General features: G+C 43.5%; 1 protein-coding gene across 3 annotated transcripts; it reads right to left on the reverse strand.

Annotated features, from left to right (window-relative positions):
* LOC139051077 (spore coat protein SP96-like) lies at positions 1-15,744 on the reverse strand. Of its 3 annotated transcripts, none has more exons than XM_070528153.1 (3): positions 15,630-15,744; positions 3,355-3,667; positions 1-1,567 (listed from the first exon to the last, which is right to left on the reverse strand). In XM_070528153.1, the coding sequence occupies exons 1-3, from the start codon at positions 15,691-15,693 to the stop codon at positions 742-744; spliced, it is 1,203 nt and encodes a 400-aa protein (XP_070384254.1). In that variant the 5' UTR covers positions 15,694-15,744; the 3' UTR covers positions 1-741. The 3 variants fall into 3 exon arrangements, with proteins under 3 accessions (XP_070384254.1, XP_070384253.1, XP_070384255.1); XM_070528152.1 differs by lacking the exon at positions 15,630-15,744 and adding an exon at positions 11,114-11,249; XM_070528154.1 differs by lacking the exon at positions 15,630-15,744 and adding an exon at positions 11,120-11,240.
* Between the last annotated feature and the right edge of the window lie 5,593 nt (positions 15,745-21,337).

Raw genomic sequence — 21,337 nt, forward strand, 5'->3', positions numbered from 1 at the left:
CGAAAGGTAACAAAATGTTTATTCGTGTTGCAGTGGTTAACTGGTTCTCTCGCAACTGCGCTGAAACAAAGGGTTCCAAGAAGCGTTTGGTCCAATAACTTAATGGCACATCGAGCCTACTGTACGTACACTAGGAGGTTGGATGTAAAGGCACAATCAAACAACGGATTTCGCTCAGTTGATTTGAAGGTGGTTAACGCAAAACTTCCCTGAACACAAGCCCCAGTACTAGGCTCCTGTTCGTAAAACAAAAAAAAACAAACGTGACATGGATATTTGATTTTAGTGCACCCTTCATTGAGTTTTTTTTTTCTTTCTGCTTCCTGATCGTCCACTATGCATGACCAAGCGATCTTGGTTATAATGCTGGCGGAGCGATGCTCACTTTACTGATGGAGTGCAAAAGGGAAAACAAATGGGTTGGAATGGTTGCTCTGTTTTCGTCCTCGAAGTCTACGGGCCCGACACCGCTGCTCCTTTAGTTGTGCCGTGAGATGACGAGCGTCCTAAAACGCCGATCATGAAATTCCCAACGTTACTGGGCGAATGAGAGCCGTCGGGAGGCCTTACTCCAAAACATGGTTAACGCCCCTGAGTCACTGTGATACTTCAGATATTATCAATGCGATCAGCTACGGCTGTCGCAGTGCCCGGCTAAATGTGTTGTGTTGTATCGTGGGGGTGTGTGCTATTCGGCTCTCTACCGGCAACTCCAGGCACATCGCCTTTAACACAGGGTGGCTACTTTCCTTTTGTCGGGTCCAATTTAGTGGGAGGGAGATGCACTGTAGCAGGAGGCGCAAGTTCGACAGCTGCTCCACCTGGTGTCATGGAACCCTGCAAGGCTGCACCTGTAGCGCCTACGCTGGTCGCGGCGCCTCCCGATACAGGGTCGACAGTTGGGGCGGTGCTGGGTGAGGCTACTGTCGCTGCGCTCGTTCCGGCACCGCCGATTTGTGCAGGACCACCTGACGGTATTCCCCCCAGGGGCTTGTCAATGCCACCTCGACCAGATCCTTTTGTATCGTGTGAGGGTATATCCTCCGCGTTTATTCCTGCCCCTGTCTCTCCAGATTCGACGGAATCTGGCGAACCTGTACCTTTGGTGATTAGGCCACCACCGGCTCCTCCTACCCCGGAGGTACCTCTAGAAGGTCCTCCTTGTGTATAAATGGAGATACCACCCGGTCCGCTTACGACGACACCGGGTACGGCTGAACCCCCTGGTCGTTCTATAATGAAGCCTGGGAGCAATGCGGTTCCTGCTGCGCCAGTACTGCCCGCAATGTGCCCATGTACGCTAGAGTTGATCGAGGTCGCTGCTGCCGTGTATTTGTAACACTCCTGCAGGGGCACGCAGATCATCGCCCCATCTCGCTCTGCCTCGGCGTAACCCTCTAAGCAGACGCAGCCGCCCCGCTGGCAACGTGTGGTGCAGATGGTGGGTTGCGTTTTGCCACACTTGGGTGCGCAGGTGGACACGCAGGGCTCAAACCTCGATTGTGGAGGGCATGTCGGAGCACACTTCGTTGTCTTGACGCACACGTTTTTCTTCACCCTGGGGTCTCTGGAAAAAAAATTAAAAAGTTCTTATTGAGGATCGAGCTGCTGAGAACGAGTACAATGGTATGCATAGAAACAGTTTCTCATTTTAACAAAGGCAACTAAAATAACTATGTATATCTTTTACCTAAGCAGAACTAAAGGTGTTGCGCTTTTTTGTTACGTATATTAGTTACCTCCCGCTTACTATGTCAGGTTCTGAGGGTCTTGTGATTTTCTTAAATTTTGCGTAGAGTGATGCATTTGCAAGCAACTCATTACAAAACGTCCATTTATGCGCCATGTGCATGAGCCTGTTTGCTCGAACATTTAGGTGGCTAGGCACTGGTGGACCTCCCTTCATTAGAGATATACACAGGCACAAACTCTGTATAATGTGTTTGTGATGCGCATATGTGTGTTCTTTTATTTGAAAACATGCGCAAGGCAGTGTGGGCATGGCAAACAACACTGCCATCTTGCACCGAAGAGAGTTGACCTCTTCCATACTACATAAACCATTTCATTTCAGCATGCGTAATAATTTCACGCACGAAAATATTATTTGAGGCACAAACCAATTTAAGAGAGCGCTTCCCGAAGCTGCGCCCTTCGGAAAACATGGCACCACATCGGAAAGTGTTTTTGCTTACTAAGGAAGAGGCCTCAATAAATAAAAATGTGCTGCAAAAGTGTTAGAATCCTCCATGTGCTAGCGCAACATCTCGCTTTGAGTAACAACATGAGTCCGAGATATCTTTTTTTTGTGTCGTTTATTTTAGGCCTAACTTTATTTTACCATCACTCATAACCTATCGGTTTTACTGAAGGCATAGGATCATGGCATGAAATATCCACGAGGCCATAAATCTCCAGGCACCAGTGCAAGGTGGAGGTACCGACTACGCTATTACTTGAAACTACATGCAGCTGAAGCCGCAAGCCACCTTTGCAATCTGGCTGAAACTTTCCCTTTATTCTCAGTTACTTATTCTTCACTTCCTCATTGTAGTACTGCATTCCACGGTGGTAACATGGCATCTGTTATTTCCTGGGCATTACAACAGTTGGCGTAGAGCTCCTCAGAATTCTGCTGCAGCGAATAAAGCTTGGATGTAAGCCTACCTAGTACAGCTGGTGAAAGCTCAGCGTGGCGACGATGTCGTTGAAATTCACTAAAAATTCGTACGAATATTCGATTTTCATCGCTCTATTTTAATATGACAAAGAGCTGTTTTTAAGAAACGTGTGCAACATCACGCAATGCTCGTATTATAGAAGTTGAGTGTTCATCATTGGTGAAGTGTACAGAGGAAAAAAAGGACATTTGGAACAGAGAACGACGACAATTTTCTGAGCCGAAGAAGAACAAAAAAATGATCGGAGGGAAAGCTAACTACGGTCTGTGGGTTCCAAAGATGGGGTATATCTGTACGTCAACGGAATACGAAGTAAGGACTCAACCCATGGGAGAAGCGGGATAGAGTGGGATCACTGCTCAACCACCACACTGAAGACGAAGCAGTCGTAGAAGCAGTGAGAGATGCTGAGAGAGTCAAAGCTTGCTGTTATGTAGTGAAAAAGGCAAACGATTTCAGACTGTAGTAAGTTCGTCTGTCACCTTGGCTGTTATTCTTTTTTTAGCACAGCCGTGGCATTAGTATTCCTAATTCCTGGCATTAGTATCCACACTGAGTTTCGGATGAGCCTGCCAAGCATGCCCAATCTTATATGAGTGTTTTTTTTATTCCATTTCATGCGAACTATTGTCTGTTAATGAAGGCGCATTCAGGGGAAAGTTGGTCGACTCACCGTACGGAACCAGGAGGACAGTCGCAGCCCAAGACGCACTTCTGAGAACACGAAGCACGTATTGGCTGGTTGCAGAGCAGTGGGCACTTCCTAGCACACACGTTGAAATCTCTGTCGCGGAAGCACTTGCAGTGCGTGCACTCGTGCTTGGTGATGCAGTCGCCCCAGGCGTTCCGCACAAGGCCAGGTCTGCAGATGCAGTTGCGCGGTTTGTTTAGCTCAGAAGGGGGCGTCAGATGAGGTCTGCAGAATTTCTCTTTCCGATTACTGCTGCCTGCTGGCTCTTCTAGGCAGCCGCATGGCGACGATTGAGCTGTGCAAGGTGAGCGAAAGGAAAATACGAAAGTGGCTCCATGAAGCAATAAAGTTAATAGTCCACGATAGTTCTTGATTTTCCATGTTTTAAAGGGAACGTGATGCAAGGTAGCCGTTGACAAAAGTATAATTGTTATACCTACATGGACCTGCATTCGCCCTTTACCTACTCAAAGCACTATCGCCACTGAGGGCGCGTATCTGACTAGCTGGGACGTTCGATAACCAGCTTTGTCTTGCCTCACGAGTAGCGAACTCCTTTTACAAGAAAGGCAGTTAAACTTAGTCTTCGTGTGCATTATTACTTTCAAGAAATTGCTATAAAATACGAAATGTACCTAGCTGGCAATGTATGTTCACAATTCTCACAATAACAGCAGTTACAACTCAGTTTCTTCCCCAGGTTTTACCTTCTTATAGGGTCAGATTGACGAAGGCCACCCTAAATTAACTGATGTGTGATTTTCCTCTCTTGAGCGTTGTAAACAACAGTGCACATTGCTCATTTAAACCCTTCGTGGTCATTGTCACACGTGCTGCAGTTTTGAAGACAATGGGGGATCCATTCTGCTATGTTGTAACGACAAACACCTGCCAGTGAGCGTGGAAAAATATTTTCGTCTAGACGGAGGGTATAATCTGAGGCATCTGATAAGTGGTGATATCTTAAGGACACAGTTTTTTTACCTAGTACACAGCACGAATTTTCTGAGCTAAGGGTTCTTAGTCATGCCTAAAGATTCCTTTTCGGCTTTTAGTTGTATTTTAGATATCTTAGCTACAATAATTTATTTTTATGATAGCGATAGCAATACGTTGGGCCTCCTTTCCATGATCTGGCTATTTATTTAACATTATTTGGCAAAAATAGCTCATTTAAGGTCAACAGCCATTTACTAAGCCACAATGGGAGTAGTCGCTGATGTTATCTATCTGACGGCTTCCATTTGACAACAAGTGCGGCTCAGAGAAAATAAAATTCTCGTCTCCGAGTGGAATTTAAATTCTTGGCCTTCGGTACATCGACAAGGTGCTCTACGAACAACTGTATCGCGGCTGTTCCGCTAATTTAAAAGACAACACCCACGGCCTGGCATGCATCTTGAAGAACCTTCTGTGACGCAATTAGACGTGTCATTCTGCGATTACATCGAGAAGCAGAATCTGACGCCGAAAGCACTGAAGTGCTGTGCACCGGAGTGAAAAGGCAGGAAAATACAATATAAATGCTTCTCTCACTGACTTACAAAGAAGTCAGTTGACGTTTCAGAAACAATACGGATCCCCTGTTCAATTGTCAGGATTCTAGCGCGCACTAACACGACACCTGACTGAATTTGAATAAACGTTGAATTAATTAATAGTTGGAATTAGCTGTCGTGCTCGTAGATTCCTATAGAACTAACTTAACACACATCTAAGAGTAAATGTCAGGGAATCAGCAGTTTCTACAGATCACAGTGTGAGGTTAACACATTGCATATGGCATAAATACGCTCTGAAATCCTTCAACGAAAGAAAAAAAATGAATTCGCCATCTCCGCTCTGCGAAAGTGGACTTCTAGCGAAACTCTTGAAAACCACCGCTGGAGCGGCCGATGGGGTACGCAATGCTTTGTTGCTTTAGAGTAATGGAAGAAATGGGAGTAATGATAACTTTGACACCACGCCACCGCCGGTAGCTGCGCTGCAACAAAATTGAAGTCAGTTTCTAAGACTAGTTCTTTTATATACAAAAGGCTAGTGACGTCACTCCCTACGTCACAAGCTGCAGTTGTCGCGGAAGCCTGCGCGATAGTTATCTTTACCGGGAAACGTATGCAGGGCGTTGTTATCAGGAACTCCTTACAATCAATTCTGCTGCTTGGATGTTTTTTTTTTGCTCTTTTCTTTATTGAAACGCACGGGCTCTACTGCCTGTTGTGTGCGTGATTCAAAAGAATGTATGCAGTGCTCGCTTCCCTTTGCTGGCGGCATGAAGCATCTGCCTTACGGGGGTACGAGCCATTGTTCTTGGCCCTGCACTGCCACCGTCATAGGCCCACGTTTCTTGCTAATGGCCGCGGACACGAAAAATGGCGACCAACTAGAGGCTAACAGCCTCGCTGTAAATATATGCTGCTCCAACGCAGAGCTAGAAATCTATGTAAGTTGGAGCTTTCATGAAATGGGAAATCAAATGCTATAAATTAGCCCAATTCATTCCTGCGTCATTGGCGTAAAGAAAAAGTGGAGCTGCCACAAGTGCTCTTACCAACCTGTGTTAGGCAAATCTGACAAACTGGGCAATCACCTCCATGAGTTAGTTGGCGTTGGCACGATGCCACAACAGAACGATGTCTGCGATTGTGAGCTAATGCTTACAGCATCGGGGTAGTGTGCTGGGACTCGAGGTTCCATCCCACCGTCACGCCTTTATTTTTTTTTTACTACCAGCTATTCGCCAAGGTAGCAGCAGCAGCATCCGGCAGGCACCCAGCACCCATGCTCAGCGAAACTCGGAAGAGTTCGGAAAGAAAGTTTTGCTTTACAATTCACTACACGAAACTAAGCTCTCTAGGGCTATCGTCATCGTATTTTTATACTCTCTCTAAAGCAGAGTGTCTCACTCTTTCAAGAATTATTTTTGTGTTGTGCTGTGCCAACGAGCAAAAAACCTGCCCACGCCGTTTTAGCCCATATTTCTCTGTGACCTTCAAGGAAGCTTCTCAGACGCTTGCGTCGTATGGCGGTAGCGGTTAAAGATGCATTTCATTTTTTTCTGGAGAAGTTGTTATCGGTGCCTAGGCAAGGAAAACTGAGCGACAATCCTATTGTTCATTCTTAAGAACTTGGCTGAAAACTTGCGACAGCAGCAAAACTAGTACCATTGTGCAAAAGTATGCCAATGTATGGCAAGGACACAGACGCGCAATGTGGCTACGGGCTGTGGCCGGTCGCTTTGGAGCGTGCTGCCAAATGTACGAACTCCGATTTCGCATTTGTAATGAAAATTAATGACTTGGCAAAGCGCGCAGCATCGAAGTAACAAAACAATTTAAACGCCAGCATAAAATCCTGGTAAGGAGATGACGTAGCAAACTATAATATCGTGACCTCTTTTTCTTTTTTTAAGCACTTCAAAAAACTATCTTGCGGACGCCACTGCTCTGTTATTGTCTACATTTCGCCAAAAGATCGTATTTATTTGTCCGCAACACTACACACGGTGATCACGTATCTTTTACGGAGTTTTAAGTATTCGCCTGTTGCAGATAACATAATTGTCCTTGAGCTGGATTACTCAAAGAGGCGGATATTAATTGCACGTGAAATCTAAACACACACTCAATTGATTAACAAAAAGTCACTTATTATTTTACGTATTGCGCATTTATTGTTGCGTACATTGCGCATTTTAGTTATTACGCATTTTACGTATTGAAGCCAGTTAGTATGCAAGACGTACTCGTGCAAAATGAATTCCCACAATTGCGCCATCCTAAATGATAAATAACAGCTGAATTCCCCAGGGATTCATATTGGGCCCTTTTCTTATTCTGGCATACATCAAAGATCTACCCGAGTATCTCTCAGAAGACTCCATTCTATATGCAGACGATACAAAAATTTTTCGGTCAGCTGGTACGGAAACAGATCTTTCCAAAGAAAGGCAATGATTTCCCGATAAAAGTATCTAACTGGCTTCAATCTGTCTTCTGGCAAACACAAAGAAAAGTAGCTATAAATATTTCGCCGAAAAAGGACACCCTACTAATGAACATTTATTCATTAAACTTAATGAACTCTCCTTTGCAAAGAGTTAACCAGGCGAAATTTTTAGGTGTCTTTCTCGACAGTCAACTAAAGTGGCATAAACATATGCATGAGACTACACTAATCATCTATAAGAAAATCCCAATGCTGTATACACTACGCTACATTTTTCTTTGAACACACTCCGTACTCTATATGTAAGTTTTATACACTCGCATAATACCTATACTATTGCCATATACGGACTCCGTACGCCAACACTTTATTGCCAATTATTGCAGCACAAAATACAGCGCTTCAAGCTATTCTCTTCCTTAAAAGGTCGAGCTCAATCACAGTGGCGTACTTTAACTTAATATACTACCCCCTAAACATTGCATTGATTACCACGCCCTGGTTCTGTTTTACAAAATTCTGCGCAAAATTAAAATGTGTCCTTCCCTAGAAATTATCAAAACACCACATACCCATAACGATCAGTCCCCTCAAAAACACTAACTGTTCCAAAATCTCGCAAGAATTATGGGTCATAAACATTCTCGTATGCCGCATCACAGCTCTGGAATAAATTACCAACACATCTAGCAGCACAACAGTAATTTATTAGCTACAAAACTAACCTTCGCTCTTCTATGCTCGCGTTACTTGCGCAATGAGTATGTACCCTATATGTATAGTCTCACACAGTGCTTTTTTCTCACGTGCTCTAGTGCTTATATAGCAGCATATCATAGGGGCGCAGCTCACAATTAACAGAACTTGAACTCCAGTTTGGTGATATGCGCCATGAAAATCGCCATAAGAAATGTGCTACTGTTCCACTTACTTTTTTAAGAAAACGCTCTTTTATGCATGGGAGCAGAAAGTAACTGGTAGGCCCATGTATTTCGTTCTACACTTTGGGCAATAATATTTCGAAACTGGTGTCATCCAAGAAATTAATATTAAGTGGTCACGTCTTGAAAGCTGAGCGGCTACAATTCATAAATTGGAATATGTGCCGTAAGGCAATTAACAAGCTGTTCGGTGAGTTTATTTTGATTAGTTTAATATATGTTTCGATTTCTTGTGCTAGTAATATTCGCGTCTTCAAAGACAAGACATGCAATCTGTAGCAGGTAATTTCTCAAAAATGTTGTATAACATAAAGATGATCACCCTGTTTAACTCCTTACACTATTACTTGCATGATTTGTCAAAGAACAGAACGAGTGATTGCATTCCTCTGCGTGCCCGGTTGTAATTCATGTACAAAATATGGCGGCAACAATCTTGTCTCGTCGCTTCTCTCACCAGCATTATGGCCAAGCTTGGCCTTCAGCGTATTTCTATGTATGTCGGAGCTGCAATTTGGGTACCACGTTGGTAGGTAATGAAAGCTAAGCAGTAATTTGTTCCTTGAAAACACCATTTGTCTATCTATCTATATTATCAGTTCATTCATTATTTTACGCAAAAATTTTAGTATGTGTTACCAACTATCCCAGTGCAGAATTTCTCATGATAATATATAAGCATACGAATTGGTCTGTTGAACGATTCAGGCCATAAAATACAATCTCGCTGCGAAATTCCAGCAGGAGCTAGTAGTAACCGCAGAATATTCTCATGTCACAGTGCTATATTTTTCATGCCTCATGCATTAGAAAAATTTGGGAAGTTATCACGCCATGCTCTCGACGTCTGCTTTCAGCACTCATTCAGAAATGTTATCAGTTATCGTAATCAGATAAATAAATGTGTGAGGTAACATTCAGAAATGTTATGTTATCGCAATCAGATAAATAAATGTGTGAGGTGCGTAATGCTTCGTCAAAGGTGCAGTTAAAAGTCAAAATGAAGTCAAAGGTGAAACATTGCGTTCTGTGTGAAGCCTTATTCTTATTTTTGTGGTCGTTACAATACAATGAAGTCGTCATCTACGTGAAATAGAGGAGCAGCTTCAATAGAAACGCATGCGGATGCTTTAGAACGAACGCTACTTAGCAGAAGACAAATTTCTCACTCTTCACGAAATACGACCTTGTGCCACCACGTTCTTCAAGCATATGGCCTGAACAGGAGGCTACAACATGCAGCTAGCATCGCGAAGGCAAAATAAAATAGAACTGGAAGTTCAGCAGCCCATAATCAGCAAATGAACTTCCGCGGAACTCTCCAAGGCGAAGAATGCTTCATGAATATAAAAGAAAACCTAGGTTACAATAATTTAACTTCATATTTTATGTCAAAAGATGCATGTTTACTTTATTAATATTTAAGGCAGGTTATGCTCGCGTGTCTGGTACTGAGTCGGTGCTTAAAATCTTTTGACAGAGTGTTCAGAAGAAAAACTATATGCATTTTACGTTTGCCTAGACTGCCACTCCAGTTTGTCTGCTTCTGAGGTGACACGCGTCTCACTTTAGTTCATGCGTAAGCGACAGCAAGGCTGACATGCGTTCTGATTTCTATGCCTCGGGGTGTTGAAATTGCAAAGCCGAGTGCAGAAAAATACTGTATTTCTAAACTGTGGTAATTTGTATTTTAAGGGCATTTCCTGAGGCTTGGCAGTGATTTTTGTGTAGCACATCGTGAGCAACAGAAAGCTGGGTTGAGAATACTTGAGGATGTTGTACAATTTTGTTAGTGACACTTTTGCTCTGAGTATAATAAATGAGAGGACTGGACTGAACTGGAAAACTTTATTATGGTCCTGCAGGACGCTCTTAGCGCATAGCGGGCATCTCTCACATAGGGACAGAGAGGGAGAATCATTAAATAAGAATAGTTTTGTAACTACGCGAAATACGAAAAAAATTCTGCCTTCTTGATTCGCATGACTTTCCTGCTTTTCCACTCTATCAATTTTAACGTTATGTTACTACGCTTCAAAACGCAGCATTTTGCACTTATTATACGTGTACGTAGAGTACTGTCATCGTCTATTATAATCAAACTAGGATTTCTGCACAGTTGGCGCCACAAACATAGGTATAGCTCATTACAAAAATTAGCAAGGTCGTCTCAACCCAGAAGCACGAAGATTAGACAAATCCATGACTCCCATGGCATAAGAAAAATCCCAGAGCCAGGGTTTTGTCTAGCAATTTTGATAGGAAACATTATGTTCTCCGTCACCTGACTACGCCATCTTTACAAACGACGTTGGATTCTACAGCAGCCGGCATTGAAAAAATTCTTTTCTCCTCGAATGCACACTACTTGCTCGCCACTGCGATCCTTTGCTCCAACAAATATTAGACAACACTGTGCAATACTATCTGCATTTAGTATTACGCCAGCCATCACGTCACTGCTTCCTGTTATGGGCAAACTACCTGTCTGTTTCAAGCCTGTATTTTTGCGGATATTGTAACAGAATAGGAACTGGTTCAATTGGTAGAAGATACGTTGCATCCTTATTCGTTACTGTATCATTCATTCGCTACTTTTCTTTCTTCTATAGCACGATTCTAATGTTGCAGACTCTTCGCGTCTTCGGCATTGAATCACTGAGTAACACATAAAATACGTTAAAAGCTACAGCGCAGCCATTGATGACCTTCGTTCACTGTTCACGTCTATATCGCATTTATAGTATCCTATTCTCGCTACTATGTCCCTTGTGTGCCTGTTACCAGCAGGAGACACCGTGCGTATTTGAATACTAGATGAAATTTGGAAACTTCGTTTAAAAAACACTTACGATTACCTTGACTGCTTACTAGCGTAAACCAAGTGCTCGCAGTAATGACGAGCGTTAGATGCATCGCTCTTTCCGTGATGTAGACTCAGAAATGTGTAGTTAGTCAATGCTTCAAACTAGTACAAGAGCATGCAACCGTTAGTATTGTATACGAGCAGCGGAGTCCATTGTAAGTATTGCGTATGGCAAGCCGACTTCATTGTTCTGGCGATGTATATATGTCACTTGCCTGTCCACTGTGATCGATGGCTTGCGTATTCTTAAAGGTAGCTGGTACCACATTGAAAGCTCACTTGAACACATGTTTCGAGAATGCCCTATTACTTGACATAAAACATGAGTTCATAATCTTTAATTTGAATACTCCTGTTTAAAGGGTCCCTCCTCAGATCTGGCCATGTTAATCTGACAAGCCAAGTGCAGAAAATGCGCGCCAACGATCGTGCCTGAAAAATATGATAGCGCTACGTGCCGTGAAAACAGCCGAAAATTAAAACTAAACGCCGCGCGCTCTTCGCATCGAGGGCGTGTTGCTGACAATGATCATGATAATACCAGGCCCGGTATTGCTGCATTGGTGCATATTGCTGCAAGGCGCAAAGCTTTACTGAGAGCACGGCTTTTCTGTCAACATTACTTTTCCGGCATTCTCCAGCAGCGGGTTTAATATTTACATTAGTGACGCCTCTGAAAACTGCTTTAGTTAGCTACTACAATGTGTAGGCCGATATGAAATTTTACAAAAGTACGCCGGGAAGAGATAATTGGGAAGAGGAATCGGAATAACTAGTCAGTCATGAAAGATATATATATATATATATATATATATATATATATATATATGTATATATATATATATATATATATATATACATATATATATATATATATATATATATATATATGTGTGTGTGTGTGTGTGTGTGTGTGTGTGTGTCTGTGTGTGTGTGTGTGTGTGTGTGTGTGTTGCAGCAAATGAGCGAGGCAATATGGCGCCCTCATGATCAATCTGTGCCAACATCGTGCCAAAGCTAAAGTGGTGCGAAATCATTGCAGTGTAGAGGGCGCGAAATGGAGTAGAATGAAGGTTCGGTTTCTGTTTTAGAGCGCAGCTCTTTGGCGTACGTTCCTGGGTTTCGCGTCATCGTCGGCGTCGTCGTCGGCGTCGTCGTTGTCGTCGGCGTTGTCGTCGGCCTCGTAACCAGCTCCGCCCCCCTTCGCTGGAGTGGGAGACGAAGGACGCGAGCCGCGAATGGCGGAGACCAATGAGAGCGGCCCCTTCAGTGACGTGCGCGCGCGATGCTGGTGTCATGCGGACCCTCCTTACGGCTCGATGCGCACTCGTGTCTGGTCTCAGCCGATCCGCTCGTTTCGTACTATCGTCTGCTCGCGCCACAGCTCTCGCCCGCGTCTGTTTGGTTCTGTTGGGTCGGTCTCGTTCGCGCTTGTTTTGGTTGTTATTGTGTGAGATTGTTTCTTAATCTGATTGTATGCGCTATGCGAATTGTATAGTACTTTCTGGAAGCCATGCGGCACCAGCGATCACACTGGAACCTTTGACGAGTCATGTATAAACGCCGGCTCGCTTGATCCGCAGATCAGATTTTCGACCATTACCGACTCTGCTACATGTCTCTCTCAAATTCTTTGCTTCAAAATATCGCGATATGGAAACACGTATAGAGCTGCGCTCAAATTTCGCATTAGGGAGTATCGTAATCGTCGGATAATTTTTTTTTCCCGAAATAAGAGACACCGATGACGACGCATAACGACGTGAACTATAGTCGAACTAGAGGTACCGTAGCACATATATCTGCATATTCGGCCAGTTGCGCTTAGCCATGACCTCTATGTGCGCTGTAATGTGTCTGTTCTTTAATGTTCACGTCGATGTCTCAAGTCAGCCTCTAAGCTGCAGAACACAATTTCTTTTGTCTTCCTTCCATTAGTAAAGAGCATCATTGTCAATGCGCAGAAAGGGGTTCGAAAAAAGTTTTACAATGATGAATGAAAAGAACAATACTTCGACACACAGCATAACGCCACGTGCATGGACTCCCCGAGTTGCTGTTACATTGGGGAGGCGAACCTCCCACGAACGTAGGCACCTATGAGAAATCAGTCTTGATTCGTGACACGTTTCTCTGGGAGCAGGTCACAAAGCCATGCCACCGTCATTCTGCGTTTCTGTTTCTTTTCTAAAGTGCTGACATGATGATAATCATCACATGATAATATATCACGTCATGATAATGCCAATCATGGCACTGGCACATCGGGAAAATGCAAAGACTGCCCATGTCCAGACAAAAATATTCGCGCGGTAAAATAAGTTTTCTGATTTTCGCAATAAAAAGTCACCCGTAACCTCTAACACAAATAAAGGGACTTTATAAGCTGTGAGAATGTACAGCACTGTCTACTGGCGAAACAAGCCTAGCAGCCTGCAAATGATCCCTTATGCAAGCTATCCCGGGCAAACCTTCATCCGAAGACAAGAACAGACAAACGCACTGCAATTAAGCCGAAGTCAAAAGTGGTGATACGCACAAACTTGAGAGGCACAATGAAAGGGAGAAAGCAACAAGTGAAGCTCACATAAATTTCTTAGGTCAAGTTTTTTCATCCGATTGCTCAAAGTGGCTTGAAATATCTACTAGATATTTTTTGTTCATATTGGTGGTTAATATGAACGGCTGCATAGGGTTGTCACTTCAGAAAGGAATGACTGACAGCTGGCTTGAGAATAGTCCTGCATTTGATTCTTCTCCTTATAAAAGCTATTGTTCATTCTTAAAGCCTTGTGTGCTGGCCTGGCAAAATAGCGGTATATCCTTTTTGTGCTTGTAGTATCCAGGTCGGCAAAAAAATGCATTGTATTCGTCAAGGTTGTTTGAAAATGCTATTGTGCCACGTGAAGTTCGTCCTTTGGACTAAGCACAAAGTTATGACGGCCCTGCATCAAAAACAGCAACTCTATGGACACCGGGCCGCCGCTGTCAATCACCACCGTCGTTTCTGCGAACAGCGCCACTAGTGGCAAATGAAACCAATGTACACTGCCACACTGTGAGACGACGCGCCCACTGAGGCCTTTGCTGGTGCTACCAGCTTTTTTCAATGCCTCATAAACCGAAGGCTGCCACATTAGCCAAGAAAGAATCTAGCATAAACAGACACATTTGCACGAAGAAAGGCAGGCTAACTTTTACAAGTTTGTAATTTGAAGATAGCACCGTAGACGTGCCATTTTTCGGCCAGTTCTTCACAAACAGATGTCGCAGGTCTTGATGCGTACTTGAAATGATCGTGAGGCCTACTCAGCATGACTAGTCACTCGTTCATTTGTCCAATGGGAAATGACACTGCATGCAGCAAACTTTCGCCATGCTTATTCAGGTAACAGTTCTCAAGGGGCACGTATTTTATACTTGATCTGTAGCAGTTGAAATATACACTAACAAAAGGGATAATGGACTAGCAATGAGCGGGTGAGCGTTCTCTTTTCATGATTGCTCGGGAATATAATCGTATAGCGTAGTATCGTTACACTGTGCACTTCTTTTTCAAATGCCTTTTCTGCATTTTGATAAAGTCCAGCCAGTGTGTCATGGAGCCCGGCAGATCTGTGTTGTGCCGATAAAATGCCAAGAAATATGGAAGTCGCCACGTAAGACAACGTGAACATTCTTTTCTATCAATAAAATAAAACACACCCACAAGAATTTTCCTAGCGATGAGTTATCTCATTTATCTTCGATTAGCGACAGCTCTTATTTTGTTGACTGATACAAGATTTCCGCTTACCGTGTTAATTTTATTCAGCCGCAGAAATGCGGCAGCCAAATAAATGTTAGTAACTGTAACTGATACTGTGTTATTCGTTCCATGTAGAAAGATATTCCCTAGGGGAACCTCAAGTGCAGAGAGTGCAAGGCCAGTGTAATCCGACGACTACTTTCACTCAATTGCATTTCTTTTTTTTAATCCATCAACATAGGCGACAAGTCCCTCATGTGAATGTCGAAGGATGAAAACTAAAACAGTAGGAATGGGCTTTTGGGAACTGATACTAACAGTGCGTTGAGGGAAAACAAATGAGACAAAAAGAGGGAACACGAAAGAAATTGCAAGCGCAAGCGCAAATTGCAACTCAATTTACGTGTATCTATTCTGCTTGAACTTTCTTCGTGTTCCTTTGTTTTCGTGTTGTTTGTTGTCCCATATCGTGCTGTTGGCATCATTCTCTAAATGTGAACGAACGAAGTGTGCATGATATTCCCCTCAATTGCAATCGAACTCTTACATTATCAGGTCCCCAGATTTTCGATTTGGTTACCATAATTAAGAAGTAGGGGTCCCAGTAGTCAAGGCATGCAAATGTCTTCTGAATGAAGCAATGGTCGCATTAGCCCTGCATAAAATGATTCTGCAATTCCATGAACACCTTGTATTAAAAAGTTGTTTTGTGAAATAGTCTACATATATGAAACGTTTATTAAAAAACACTTACTAGGTTCCTGTCCATTTGCCACTGCACAAAAAATGGCGGATACTATTATTGCTATGGGCTTCATTCTGCTTCTCTTGATTCACTGAAAAATATTGAGCTTTCTGTGTGCTCTCACCGCTAAAAACAATGCAGCTGTAAGTACGGCGCATGTGCGCTACGTATCGTGATAAGCATTGTTCTTCCGAGATGAGCCTTATTTGACTCGAGTGCCCTTTTTAGACAGTCAGCGTATTCGCTTGGGGGTCTGGTCACTGCAGTGTGCGGTACAGTGTCACTGCAGTGTGATTTAGATTTCATGCTTGCTTCATCGATCACCTAAATGCTTGTTCTTCTAATGGTTCAAGCATAGTTAAAAAGTTACTAGTACCCAAACTGTGGCATTAGCTTGTCTATTTTTGAGATGCCTTTATGACAGCTGCAAAAAGAGGGCCCCCCCTGCACCTGCCATTCTGTCTAGCTATGTCACTTTGTTCGCTGAACGGCTTTTTTCTTCCGACAATAAGCCAGAAAGCTTCGTGCTATTAGACAATAAGCCAGAAAGCTTCGAGCTATTATTTTAGGGCGCGCACACAGATAATCAGTACACTGAATGAAAGATGGCGAAGGATGACCCAAGATTACCTTACTGTAGACGATAGCTCACTTTTAGAAACTATAAGTGGTAGTTTCCTTTTTCCGGGAGTAACACATGGGGGTTGTGGTGGTAGTAGTGGTGGCGGTGCGGCTGCTACACGCCTCTATAGCCTGTTAAACTCAGCAATATTGAAGTGATTGCTTAGGGGCCTCCTTGCCACCAAGGAAATAGGTTCACTTTGCTATGCCTAAGCACAGTTTACCTGGTGAGAAAAGGAATTGAGAAAAAGAAGTAGCTATATTATTAAGTGATTTGTCGCAGTGTACGAGACTGCTACGCAGCCAAGTTTGTACACTAAGGCAGTGGCTAGGTGGATCGTCCACTTCTCTTTTTATTGCTACAAACAATGCCACTCATGGAAAGAGTAAATAATTGGTTCTGTTCTTCAACTGGAATACAATGGTAGACAGCACGTCAATCCTGTTCATCGTGCCGAGCTCATCACTACTAGCTGGACCATCCATATTCTTGCATTGCTTTTCACTGCTAAAACGCCAGCAAGCGTTTACAGGACGCGTGGCAGTGGGAATCAGAACATAATCAATTATAATAAAACCATATTTCGTGCTTTGCCCGCTCAGTGGCTCATTGTCCTTTTGTGAATTGTGATTCACATTCAGAATTGAGAATATACATTTGAAGCGCAGTTTAAAGTGTTTTTTACTTAATTTGTTGCCGTATTCACAAAAGATTCATCTTCTTCACTGGAAGGAAGCATCAGCAAGGAATGCGGCGGTGAATAATAATTCATTTCAGGAAGCCCAGCTCCTTCTCACCATGTCACGAGTTGGCAATGCTATTCCAAGTCTGTACCGGATGCTAAAAAAGATGACGAAGTTTATCCAATGTACAGATTGCGCATAAATCGCTAAAATGTGTACGAAATTAAACAAACACACTTTTAGCAATCGCGATGAAACCTCAGTACATTTGAGCCTGAACTTCTCTGTATAATTGCATTTAGTTTTTGCAAGATTTCATGGCAGAAAAACAAAGACTCTGCAGCCCTGAGTTAACATATGTGTTAAGCGACGGGAATACTGTACACATTACATGACCTGCAACTGTATAGGCAAACTTAGCCTTAGGATCTTCATCACTTCAATGGAGCTGGCTGCACTTCGTGAAAAATTCAGCTTCATCCTAAAGCAGCCAGGCAGCGCCTGGGTTATCGTTACTGATTATCGCGCCGGGTTATTTTCAAGAACTTCACCATGCGCTTATGATTAGCTCAGCAACTCTTTGCACACCTATGCCTGTGGGCTGCTGCACGATGTCGTTCTACAATGGCTGTCCTCTCAATGTGGTATGGAAGTCAGTGCACACGTAGACTGTGCCACTGTTTCACCTTACAACTGCTCCGAGAAAATTTTTATACCTTTCTTTAGGATATCTGGTTCAGACACAGCCTTTTCTCTTCCGTGGCACTCACAGTGGGCTATCTAGGATGGTCCGGAGCAGTGGTATACACATATTCGAACTTGTGACGCAATGAGCACTTTTGGTACGCTGTGTGGAGAAGGAAGAGGTGTTATTGTGCATGTCGTCATCATAATCACCAGAATGTTACATTAAGAAAATATTACTTGCTTACCGTGTTAAAGGCTCGAATCAGCCCAGTGGCAGGCCGGCGATGCGCTAGGGGGCCATAGCACACTTAGTTTGCAATAGCAACCACTTTCAACTTCAAATGACCGCCCTAAGGAGTAAAAAAGGTTGAACTCGGGGCTCTCACCTTCAACTTTAAGATGTAATTGGACCATGGGTTTGGGCAGTCTTTTTTCCCACGCTATGAGGGTGCTTAGCTTGTTTTTATTTAGCAAATGAATCTCCATTTCAAATGCCTCAAGATATCTTGCAGTCACTCACTCCGATTTCAAGAGAACCTGCACCTCGCAACCATATCGCAAGGTTTCTTCCCATTTATTTTTTATTCGTTCTGGTAAACCAACCACAGTAAATTGTTCTGCGTAAGCTATGGCGGCACATTTAAAAGTGTTTAAGACGCGGAAACCGGTACTATTTCCAAGTCTCCTAACTTCAGTGAAACGACATGTTTTGGCAAATTATTAGACAGCTATACTCGGCAGTGTTAGTAGTAGTAATAACTTTATGAACTGCTATAAACATTTGCTTTCCAACTAAATTAGCACACATTGGGTCACGCGGGCACAGGCAAACCTAAACACACCTCATTTAACGACAGCATACACTCGCTGTCAGAACACGGGCATGATGAAAAGCGGCAGGAGAGGTGAGCGAATTTCCTTTTGCGCTGCCTCTAGCTCCAGCTCGAACAGGGCTTGCGAGAACGGAGCGCTCATGCAGCCCTCAGGTATTTCAGCCTTCGTACCATAGCAGATTGCCTTCGAGATACGACACGCGCGGTCTGGCTGACACGCACCAAGCGTAGAAACTCAGACGCGTGCTACCCTGCTCTTGCATCCATCCCCAAACCTTGCACGCACCCCATCCGCCCATCTCTCTCTTGCGCGCTGGAGAAGGCTCCGCAGAGTCTCGTTCTTCTCTGCTCAACCAAGCCACCATTAAAGCCACCATTCTTCTCTGCCTGGCCTCGCGTGCTTTTCCTCGCATCTACAGCGTACGGTGCACGACAGTAATGTTATCGCACTTGGACTTTATGCACAACATCACGGCGACTCATGTGTCCAACAAAAGCCAAAGAAAAAAGAAAATCGAATGTTTCTTCAAGTTTTATTGAGCCGATGCACGCGACGCACGACGACATATTTGTACATCCGTGACGTCACACTGATGTACCGGCGTTGCGATATCGGCGCTAAATTTCAGGACGGAACTGTGTCAGTGACGTTGTCTTCTAATAACAAGCCTCGTATCAGGAAATTGACAAACGTACGGATTTCAAAGAATACTAGGTCACTTCAAACTAATATGTCTGGGTTAGTGTCCTTTCAAGCGAAATTTGTTAGAAAGGTATGGTTAGTGAAAGTTTCAAAGCCGGTGGGAAATGAGCGCGCAGCATGAATGATGCTGTCTGAGAGGCTTTCTGTGAAATTTTAAAAAGGTTGAGCCCTGCTCACGCCATAGTAGATGTCAGCTGCCTTACCTCTTAGAGCGAGGCTACAGAAGCCATGTTGATGGAAAGTTATTGTGTATTGAAACTTTTGCTCATCATTATTCAAAATATAGTTGAAACCTTCCATCGGAATTAAACGGTATTCTTCGGAACTATTCCTATGCTTGAAACACGCTAGAAACAGTAGAACCGCATTGTGCGCTGTCAGAATCGACAGCGCACAATTCATCCACTGAGTTCACATATGCGTTGAATATCAATGCTTCAAGAAAGTTGGCATGTCAGACATGACTTGTTTTTCTGTCAATGCTTGCTAGCGCTAGCGTATAGATGGTTGCTGCCACAGCCTTAATGATTCCGGTTTAACTCTCTTATTGTTCGATAAAGTGCAACAAAACCACGTTTTTTCAAATTCCCTGATTCAGGAACGCCACTGACTTTGACCAGCAATGTAGTATGGGCATTAGCTATTAGTTGCCATTTGGCATAGCCAAATGCGGTAAAATTTCATGGTACCCTCTTGGGTTTCACAATGACACCCTTTAATTTCTTCTCCCACTCAATAAAATCTTACATTCAGTGTAACAAAAATATTTATCTCAAACGATTCGGAACTAACCGTCATAAATTAATGTTCCTTAATATGCTCCTTCCTGGTCGTAGAGCTCTAGGTATACAGTAAGCAATAATAGAAGTGTCTTTCAATATCATCAATCCTAGGCTAGGTACGGGGCCGTCAGAAATTCTGAGTAAAATGCTAAGATGAAGAGTGAAGGAGAGCGCAGTTGCATGTATGTTGCTATTGAAGTATATGCCCCCCCCCCCCCCTGTCCATATTAGTGTAATTCCGAAAGTGACCAGTGATTTGGTTCAAGATGGTAGAGATTTTGTGAATATATGTTATGTTATACATTCTTAAATTTGGTGCCACTTTATAGTGTTTCTTACGGGCTCAAGAGGTCAAAAAGTCACTTCACAGCTGCTACTCAAACATTCCTCATGCGGCAGCGAGGTTGTGAGTGGTGAAGCTAGCACTCTTTGCACAAGACTAGCACCAGTTTTAGGATTGTCGTGCCTAAGCACACTCAATGTACAGCGCACATGCACAGCTCGCCGTGTTAAGAGGTTAGTTTTTATCACTTTTCTTTCAATTGATTTTTGAATATTCTGTATATGCACGCACCGATATTTGTCACCTTTAGAACATAACTTTCTAAAGCACAGACGAAAAACTCGAGGTAGGTCCCTCGATGCTTGCGCAACAGAATATGCTCAACCAACAAAGTTATTCTCCAGCTCGCAAACACCCGCATGCTATATAGAGTATCTATTGAATGGCGTGCGATTGCAATGCAGTGTTTTATTTTCGGCTTCGGTATATACATTTCACTGCTAAGACGGCCCACTACGTATCGCACTGCCCGAAGGGACCGGAAATTTCAATTTTTATTTTATTGTGAGAGTGAAGGAACATTTTTGGCTCTCGATCGCTTACAACCATTTGCATCTTGTGTTGATGCTGGACAGCACCAAATGATCACACTCATTCCATATTGGGTGCTTCCGAATGAGTTGCAATAAATAAGCGAATGAACAATTACTTATATTTTTTTCCGTCACTTCTTACGTGCTCACCCCCCTGTTGTGAAAAGGAGGATTGTGCACTTTCCTCGTCTTTGGGTTGCCACAAACAAAATTAGGCAATATACTTGAACCTTACACCGCCAGCAATTAGGGAACTCTGGAGCAAACCTACTGCTGTTCTCTCCTGCTCCGGTACGTCCTTTGCTCGTGATCTTTGCTCGTGACTGCACGCTTGCCATCTGCTCGCGTGCAGTCACGAGCAAAGATAGAGAGGCATGGGCATTGGAGAACATTCAAAATTTATTCCAGCGACACTGTGCAGCATGGGATGTGCTCAATGGTTTGCATTCGTCGAACAGGCGCGCGCTATGTCCAAACCACGCGTGCACTCACCAGTGCGCGAAAGCTGCGTCGCAAGCATACATTTGTAAG

This window comes from Dermacentor albipictus, chromosome 10, assembly GCF_038994185.2.
Source record: "Dermacentor albipictus isolate Rhodes 1998 colony chromosome 10, USDA_Dalb.pri_finalv2, whole genome shotgun sequence".
In the NCBI taxonomy this organism is placed as follows: domain Eukaryota; kingdom Metazoa; phylum Arthropoda; class Arachnida; order Ixodida; family Ixodidae; genus Dermacentor; species Dermacentor albipictus.

Coding starts and splice junctions, on each gene's coding strand:
- LOC139051077 (XM_070528153.1), bottom strand. CDS start 15,693: ATGAAGCCCATAGCAATAATAGTATCCGCCATTTTTTGTGCAGTGGCA. Junction 3,668..15,629: donor GGCAAATGGACAGGAACCTA/GTAAGTGTTTTT, acceptor CACCTTGCACAG/CTCAATCGTCGCCATGCGGC. Junction 1,568..3,354: donor TGTCCTCCTGGTTCCGTACG/GTGAGTCGACCA, acceptor TTTTTTTTCCAG/AGACCCCAGGGTGAAGAAAA.